Below are 9,415 nucleotides of genomic sequence, written 5' to 3' on the forward strand. Positions count from 1 at the left end.
CAATTATCAATCAAGTAGTCAATTTTCACAAATTAGAATAACAACAATCCATACCAAACGTGACGTGGTTGTGCTGTAGCAAAATAAGGAAATTTTGTATGAGCTTGGTGACGTGAGGCATGGGATGAGTTGAAGATGCAAGTGATGTGTAGGGAAAGTGGCTTTGGGAGTTTTAATTAATTTTTTTAAAAGGGCTTGTAGTCCAAGTAGGATTAGAATTCCTTTCCCTTTTTGAACTTGCTCGCTATGAGTTACATAAGAGTGCTTTGCTGTTTTTTTTTGGTTGGGGGGGGGGGGGGGAGGGGGAGAGAGAGGAGAAAGGAGAGGATGGCAAGAGAAGGGGAAGATAAATTAGAGGTTTTTCTAAACTTATGCTATTTTTCATCATGATTTCAAATATGATTATGAGGAACTAATTTTCTTTGTTAGGGTTAGTTAATATTAATTTCAAGTTTTCCTTTTTTTAAAAAAAAAAAGAGAGAGTATATTTTGCTGCACTTAATGTTTAATTTGGTTTGGATGTTTGGCCACCATCTAAGTTGAATTAGTGGTTAGAGTACATGCTAAACCTAACTTGAGTTTTGTTTCTTGCAATTGATATCATGAATGACTAATTGTAGATGCCATGCAATTAGGGTTTGTGTGATTGTTACATAATTTTCATAGAGCTTATGTGTTGAATTCATCTAGATGCCAAAGAGGATTGCATGTAAATATACTTTTGATGTAACCAGATGCTAGTTATTGAATAGTTTAGGGAAATTACTTGGAATTGGTATATGTAATAAGGGATTGGGTAGGATTGGATACTATGAAATTGGATACTCTAGTGTCTTTCTCTCTTGGTTTTCTTACTCTCATGTCGTGTGTTTTCTGTCTTTAATTTTTGCTTTCTTTAATTTTAGTTTTTCAATTACAAATTCAAATTAATTTCATCCATTAAATTTTCTCAATTTAAAATTAGTCTCAGTTTAATTGGTAGAAATATTAAAAATTAAATAAATCTATGTGGGACAATATATGTATTTAGCTATACTATTTTCTGATTTGTATACTTGAGAGCACTAAAATTTGATTAATTTGATAATCCTGAATTTCACAACATAGCCTTCATTGTTGGAATATGGTGTCACCCATATATGGTCATTCAATGGTTTAGCTTCTGGTCATGGGTGGCTTTGGGGTGTGCAAGATCGGCCATTGCATATGGCCCCAATTTTAAGAAGGCCCTCAAATTTTTTTTAGTAAATTTAGGTTTTGGCCACAAAAAACTTTCACTTTTGAAAAAAGTCAAAGCTTTTTCAAAAAAGACAGAAAAACTTTTCAACTTTCAAACCAAAGACATGCAAATGTAAAGGATTCCTTAGGAAATCCAAAAATAAATAAGGACATTTTTGTCCATTTTAACTTCTTTTAAAAATATTTCTCTCTCCTTTGACCTTTTACAAAATGTCCCAAGTTTTTTTTCCTTGTTTCAACATATATATATATATATATATATTATGTGTCATATATTGACTCTAACATAATATATTAATATATATATTAATACATTAAAATTTCATATAATATGAGCTCTTGATCAATATAAAACCCCGTCATAGGGTTTTGATTTTATGAAACTTGTTGAATTATTTGTTTAATAATCGTTTATAATATTTTTTAAAAATATTTATAAGTATTTTTAAATTTTCTGTAAATATATGTGGTCCAATTCCTTTTATAGTTTTTTTGTTGAAGACTTCGTTTTAGGAGATCTTATTACTCATTTTGTATGTCCCTAAAATCTCTGAGTCTCCTTTTGATGTAAAACGTTTCGATTTGAGTATAATAATTTCTATTTGTTAGATGAAAAAAAAAAAGAAAAGAAGAGGATATGATGACATCAATGAGAACTAAAAAGTTCGAAAGAGATAAATATGGGAACTCGACTACTCATCTTGAAAAGGAAAATAACTTGCATACAAGAAGTTCATTTTTTATTTTTTTATTTAGTCAACTTGAATTTCATTAGATAAAGAAATTATGGAAGAAAGTCCAATGAAAAAGGATCACAAACACAATCCCTTTGCAAGGAGCCTATAATAGACAAGATCCAACAAAAAAAAAAACAAAATACAAAAGCTCCTATAAATATAAAGAGTGCTATAATAGATCTCGAGCCTCTGCATTGAGCATCCGTGTATTTACATGCATTTAAAAGAATATCTGATGGTCAATATTCTTTTATACATGTAAACGCATGAATGCTCTTTGCAAATGCGTGTAAATACATGAATGCTAAAAGAAGAGGCTCGGAATCTAACCAATGGATAAAATATTCATGGTATCAAAGCGAGTTGATTAACCGGGCCTGAATTGGGCATTTACCCTTACCTAATATAAGGTGTTCACATGTTGGACTTAAATGTTTACTCCTACTCCTTATCTAATACACGGTGTTCACATGTTGAGTTTGAATGATTGACTTCAATGTGGACTTGGCGCCGCGTGTAGTCCATTATGTGATAGTCTCACATGAGGGGGCGTGTTGAAGAATATGAGTCCCACATCGGAAATTTGACTAAATAAAATAAAATATATAATAAATGATTCAACCACTAATATCACCGATGCCTTTTGTGTTAAAACCCCACACTTAGTGAGCTTTGTAAGTAGTTAAGTTGTGGACAATATTGGTGTTGTTAGTAACGGGCCATTAATCCATCTCTCTAAAATTTAAGAAGCGCAAGTGTTTGCTGTAAATAAGAGGGAGGCTCAATAAATTTTAAAAGAAAATTAATCCACTAATATTGAAGTTTTATGTATACTCATGAGCTTTGACGTTTTATTGGTTAAACGGGTCATGGCTTGAGATAGTTGTTTGCAGTATTGAAGAAATGGGGGTGAACGTGAAGCCGGAAGAAAAGAAAGAAAAGATGGGCTGGTTTTGGCTATAAATGTAATTAGTGAAGGAAAGAAAGCTTTGGATAATGGGCTTTTGAATGGGGCATGAAAGGTTTTGATTTAACACGAGCTATAAAGTATTTAGCAGACGACACGGGAATAATTTTCAGCGGCCTCACATCACAGCTCTTAATGCAATTTAAACAAAAAGTAATCTTCGTCCAAAAAAAAAAACAAAAAGTAATGTAATTCTAAATATATAATGTTCTCAAGCTTCTAACTTCCATTTCTATTTGGCAATGGCAGACCCAACAAGCTCAGTTAAAGTCGTTGAAGTTTGTCAGGTGGCTCTTCCACCTCCACCCTCACCTAGGTCATTCGCATCCCCAAGTTCCTTTCCTCTTACCTTCTTCGACATCCGTTGGTTAAGGTTTGCGCCGGTCCAGTGCCTTTATTTCTACGAAATGCCTACTTCCTCTGCAACACAACTATTCTTTGATACTGTACTGGCCCCAAAACTCAAAACCTCACTCTTTAACACCCTCCAACACTATCTACCTCTAGCAGGACACCTGACTTGGCCTCAAAACTCCCAGAAACCCGTTCTTAGCTATGTCCAAGGCGACACCTTTTCGCTCACAATAGCAGAGTCTGGTGTTGACTTCTACCTCATGAACAAGCTGCAGTGATGGCATTGTAGATCACTGTCTTTCCCAACTGTGGCCTTTTGATTGGGACCTCCATGCACCACGCAATCCTATATGGCAAGACTTCAACGTTGTTTGCGAAATCTTGGGCTCACAATTGCAAACATGGTGAACAATCTACTTCAATGCTACTTGATCATTTGAAACAATTTTATGATATAAGAGTTATTCAGCTGAGCTGAGAGCTGAGAGCAATCTACTCGAACCTGTATCGAAATAAGGACGGTCCCAACAATAGAAGCTTAATGTTTTGGGAGAAGAAAGCCCCACCAGGCTCCATCAGAGGCACCTTTCCAATCACAACAGCAGATATAGAAACACCGAGGCAATTGTTGAAGGCTAAATTAGCAGAGCAGAAACAACAAGATATTCGTTTAGTTCATGTGCCAACTTTCACTCTAGCATGTGCCTAGACATGGGTTTGCATAATCAAGGCAGAGGACTGCAGGTCTAGCTTGGATCCTCCTGTAACTCAAAAACTATTTTGGGAACTGCATTGCCGAAACAAAAGCCTTGTTTGGAGATGATGGGTTGGTTGTGGCTGTGAATGCAAATAGTGAAGCTATAAGACGTTTGGAGAAGGGGGTTTTGGATGGGGCAGAGAATTGGGTTTCAAGAGTGTTTGCTGTGAGCAGTGAGAAAATGCTTATGCTTGCCGGTTCACATCGGTCTGGGGTTTATGAGTCTGATTTTGGACGGGGAAGACCAAAGAAGGTTGAGATTGTTTCCATAGATAGAGCCAGAGCTATCTCCTTTTCAGATCCCGAAACTGATGCTGGGGTTGTTGATGTTGGTTTGGTCTTAGACAAACATAACATGCAGGTTTCTGCTTCTCTATTTGCTAAAGGTCTTGAAAACCCTTGACGCTTGAAGCCTTCTCACTATACTAGTATACTTGGTTTCAACAGCATTTTCTTTGTGAACATGTTCTTCCATGGACCATGTAGCTCTGTTTTTTTTTCCTCCTCTGTTGCTGCATCTAGTATTTGAATCACAATTATCTAGTTTGTTTTCATTGATTCTGTTGTTAAATGCTGGCATGCCAGATTAAAGACACAAGATTACGTGCCCATTTCACATTGCTTATTTGGAGTGATAAGTGATTTTTTTAAAATTTTGGGAAGCCCAACCCGTTTGGTAAACTGTGAGAAAATCACTTATTGTTAAAAATTGCTGTGAGAGAAAGCTATAAAGGAAAGCAGCTAATGAGGTGCTTTCATTTTCTGATTATACAGGAATCAGTTTCGAAGAGGAGCTGGGTTTAATGATTAATCGGCAATTATTTTCTGATTATGAGTAAAATCAATACCAACAACATTTTTAACAAAAATTTTACCAAACGCCAAACTACTTTCTCTTACAGCTGATTTCTCTCACAGCAAATTTGACAACGATTATTTTCACAGCACAGCAATGCCAAACTGGCCCTACGTGATTCCCCACTTTTTGGAACTTGAAAATGACTACCACCAAGTGTTGACTTGGGAGGCTATTGTGCCACATTTTGTTAATTTTGAGGCTATTGGAATTTTATAAGACTGCAGAACAGCCTATAACATCTTTTTTTGTAAATTTTTAGAATCTTTTTTTGTTAGACCTGTATTGGGAGAAATTATCTCTGAAATTCGTAACAGCGACATTTGTTCAAACTTATTGGGCGCAACATAAATTAAATGACATGAGAAATTATAGAATACTTACCACTTGGCCGTTTAAAATTAAGGAACATTCATTTGGTCTGTTCATCAATTATATTAAACCCTTCATTCAACTTTGCTTGCTTCCATGATCCATCCCCAATGGCAGACCTAAACTCAGTCAGAGCGGTTGAGGTTTGCAAGGTTGCTCCACAGCCAACCTCGCCAGAAGATCACTCAGCCACACCTGACGCCCTTCCTTTAACCTTGTTTGATTTACTCTGGCTCAGATTTGCACCCGTCCAACGCCTTTTCTTCTATCAAATCTCAAACTCCTTTGAAACCACCATACTCGTTTCAAAACTCAAAGCCTCGCTCTCCATCGCCCTCCAACACTTCCGACCTCTAGCAGGAAACATCACTTGGCCCCGACACTCCCCTAAACCAGTTCTCACTTATGTCCAAGGGGACGCCGTTTCGCTCACCATTGCCGAGTCTCATGCTGATTTCCACCATCTTTCAAGTCGTAGCAACTTTGTTGAGGCCAAAGAGTACCATCCTCTCGTACCCCAATTGCCAATATCTCACGAAAAGGCCGCAGCCGTGGCGTTCCAAGTCACCGTCTTCCCCAACGGCAACGGCTTCTCCATTGGAACATCCATGCACCATGCCATCCTAGACGGCAAGTCTTCAACCATGTTTGTGAAATCATGGGCTCACATTTGCAAACATCTTGGTGATGATCCATCCGGTTCAGCTCTACCAGATCAGCTGAAACCATTTTTTGACAGAAGGGTCGTCCAAGACCCGGCCGGGCTCGAACCAATCTTCTTGAACCAGCTTCAGAATCTGGACGGACCCAACAACAGGAGCTTGATGGTTACCCAGTTTAAATCTCCACCACCAGACGCGGTTCGTGGCATCTTTGTAATCACACGACCGGAAATAGAAGCAATGAAGCAATGGGTTTCGACCAAAATGACAGAGATGATCAAGAATGAAAAACAATCTGATCGTCCTCATTTGTCAGCATTTTCTGTAACATATGCTTACACATGTGTTTGCTTAGCCAAGGCAGAGGAAAAGCAGAGCGATAAGCCAGTTTTGATGGCCTTCAGTCTGGACTGCAGGTCTCGCTTTGACCCTCCCATGCCTGCAAACTACTTCGGGAACTGCATAGCGGGCCGTGCAGTTGTTGCAGATAGAAAAGGGGTTCTAGGAGAAGATGGGTTGACCGTGGCCGTCAACGAAATCAGTGAAACTATAAAACGTGTGGACAGTGATGGGATTTTGAAAGGGGCAGAGACTTGGGTTCAAATACTTTACCCTGCTGTGAGCAGTGAAGAGAGATTTATGGGTGTTGCTGGTTCACCAAGGTTTGGGATTTATGATACAGATTTTGGATGGGGAAGGCCAAGCAAGGTGGAGGTGGTTTCGATCGAAGAGACAGGAGCCATGTCCCTGGCAGAGTCTAGGGGTGGTATTGCTGGAGATGTTGAGGTCGGTTTGGTTTTGGAAAAACATCATATGCAAGCTTTTGCTTCTGTGTTTGCTAAAGGGCTTCAAAACCTTTGAATCCACGCATGAAATTGGTGTAATGTTTTCGCTTTGTGTTTTGGGGGATGAATAATTTGATCAATGTTCTTTCTTTTTTTTCCTGTTTCTCTCATTAGAACAACTGTTTCTCATTTTTTATTTCTTTGATACAGACGATAGTATAAATGATTATAAATTTATCTAATCTATGAAAAAGGAACTCGAACTTGAGTGCAAGTCAATTTAGCGAAGAACAAGCTGCAACGACATATGCAACTCCGGTTCGCTCGTCTCCGTATCCAATTCTCAATGAATAAAGGAGTAATTGACGACTCATTAACACCAACATTCAATATCTCATCTACTTTCACAACTACAAACTGAAATAATAAATACCCGATCACAATGAATTAGTCAATAATTATGCTCAGATATTCAGTTTCGCAAAAATAATGCATCCAACTAAGTCAACCAAAATAATTGCATCAAATTAATGATGTTCTTGGAATATTGATACAAAATAAATTATGTGTTAAAAAATATTTAATATCTGAGTATGACCTACGATGACAAAGACTCATCGTCACAATCATGGTGATTATTTAAAAGGTGTAACATCTCTGACCCAATGTAATCGATTTAATCCAATTTAATTCTTTTGTGAAATTTCAATTTTGTCCTTGGGAGTAGGGGTACTTTGATCACTTGAAGAAAAAAAACATTTATTGTATGGCATTACATAATGGTGTAAGTTTGTGTTAGCTTATGTGAGGCCCCAATTTAAGGTTTGCACAAGACCTTCAAAATCTCAAGACCGGCTCTGATTATGCCAAGCTTTATTACAAACCAATGTCCCACGTATTCTTCAGGTTTATTATTTTGAGCAAAAGAAGTTGTGATTGTCATGCCTTGAGATAATTGTTTCTAGTATTGAAGAAATGGAGGAGAAGCCGGACCAAAAGGAAAACAGAAAAAAGATGGGCTGCCATGAAAACTTTGGATAACACTTGAGATTCAATTAGCACCAACTTGTTGTAAAAGAAGAATAAGTAAAGAAGAATAGGTGAAGCCCACATAGCCAACTAACATCCACTAAACCTAACCACACACCCACCAAACTAAATCACTACCCAATTGATTGAAGAATATTAATGATGTTGTTGATTGAAGAATATTAATGATGTTGTTGATTGAAGAATATTAATGATGTTGTCTACCACTTATATTGTGAGGTGAACAACCAATGTCTTAGGCCTATAAATAGATACTTCCATCAAGAGAAGTTCACACATAGAGAAGAGGAAGAGAAGGAAGAATGAGGGTGAGTGAGTTGAGAGGAAAGAGAGCAAGAGAGAAATTCTCCAAGAGAGAAAATTGAGTGAGCCATACATATTGTAAACACTAAAGTTGTAGCCCTATTATTTTACATAGTGGAAAAGTTACTGCTGTTGCTCTTCGAGGACGTAGGCATAGCCGAACCTCGTTAAATACTATGTCTCATCTACTTTATGTGCAACTCAATATTCACACATATCTCAGTTCATTTTATAACACAACTATTATTTAGCAGATGAGGACGGGAATCATTTTGAGTTGGTAGCATGTGGCGTGCGTGACAGCTTTGTATTGCTATTTAAACAATCTTGATTTAAATATTATCTGTTGAATATTTCACTCAATAATGCGCCCCATGCAAAGTTGCTTTCGCCAGCTTTATTTATATTTTGTTGATTGCCAGATAAAGTGTCAGGCAAATTGGCACTGTCACGTGGGGTCAAAGGCAAGATGGGTGGTCTTCTGACTTGTTCGGCGTTGGCTTCTTTGAAGAGCCACTTATCCTTTGGCTTTGAAAGGAGTAGCAGCTCAGCAAAATAAATAAAAAAAAGAATTAAGAGAGAAAATTGGAAGAAGTCATTCAGAGAGAAGAAAATTCTCTGAAATTGTTCATTTGCTTTGTTTTTTTTTTCTCTTATTGTGTGTAAGCTTAGGTTATTTGCGTCTTGGAATGCTAGCAACCTTCTTTTTAATATTCTCTTTTGAATTTTCTTTTTTCTTCTTATGACATGTATCGATTTCTTTACACTTAAAACAATGTCATTAATGCATCACACTAGCTACTTTTTGTTTTTCAATTTTACCCTTATTAAATATATTAACATTTTTATTTTCTTCATTTATCTTTTTTTTTAAAGTAACTATTATACCACCTTGTTAAAAAATTAAATAAGAACAAATGTCAGTTTTTTATATATATAAAATATATGTTTTTCTTTTCAAAGAGAGAGCGTCTATTTTTTAAACACAAAAGAATTTAGAACACTATTGATTGATAGTTAACCATGTTCGAAGGATGATTCTTTTGCACTAAAGGCGGAAGCTGAACATTTGATGTTTACATAGTCATTGTCAATGATCAATGGGAGTGGGGAAATCAACTCTTTTTACTTTTTATTGATTGAACGGGTCATGGCTTGAGATAATTGTTTGTAGTATTGAAGAAATGGGGGTGAACGTGAACCCGGAAGAAAAGAAAGAAAAGATGGGCTGGTTTTGAATGGGGCATGAAAGGTTTTAATTTTCAATCGAGGAGTTGTAACTTGTATTGTGGCCTCACATCACAGCTCTCTAATGCTATTTAAACAAAAAGTA

At 36.8% G+C, this 9,415-nt stretch overlaps 1 protein-coding gene and 1 pseudogene across 1 annotated transcript; both read left to right on the forward strand.

The window, feature by feature from the left end:
- LOC18783034 lies at positions 2,870-4,546 on the forward strand (annotated as a pseudogene).
- On the forward strand, positions 5,272-7,003 carry LOC18784177 (phenolic glucoside malonyltransferase 1). The gene has a single exon (XM_007214817.2). The coding sequence runs from the start codon at positions 5,393-5,395 to the stop codon at positions 6,803-6,805; it is 1,413 nt and encodes a 470-aa protein (XP_007214879.1). The 5' UTR covers positions 5,272-5,392; the 3' UTR covers positions 6,806-7,003.

This window comes from Prunus persica, chromosome G3 (assembly GCF_000346465.2).
Source record: "Prunus persica cultivar Lovell chromosome G3, Prunus_persica_NCBIv2, whole genome shotgun sequence".
NCBI lineage: Eukaryota > Viridiplantae > Streptophyta > Magnoliopsida > Rosales > Rosaceae > Prunus > Prunus persica.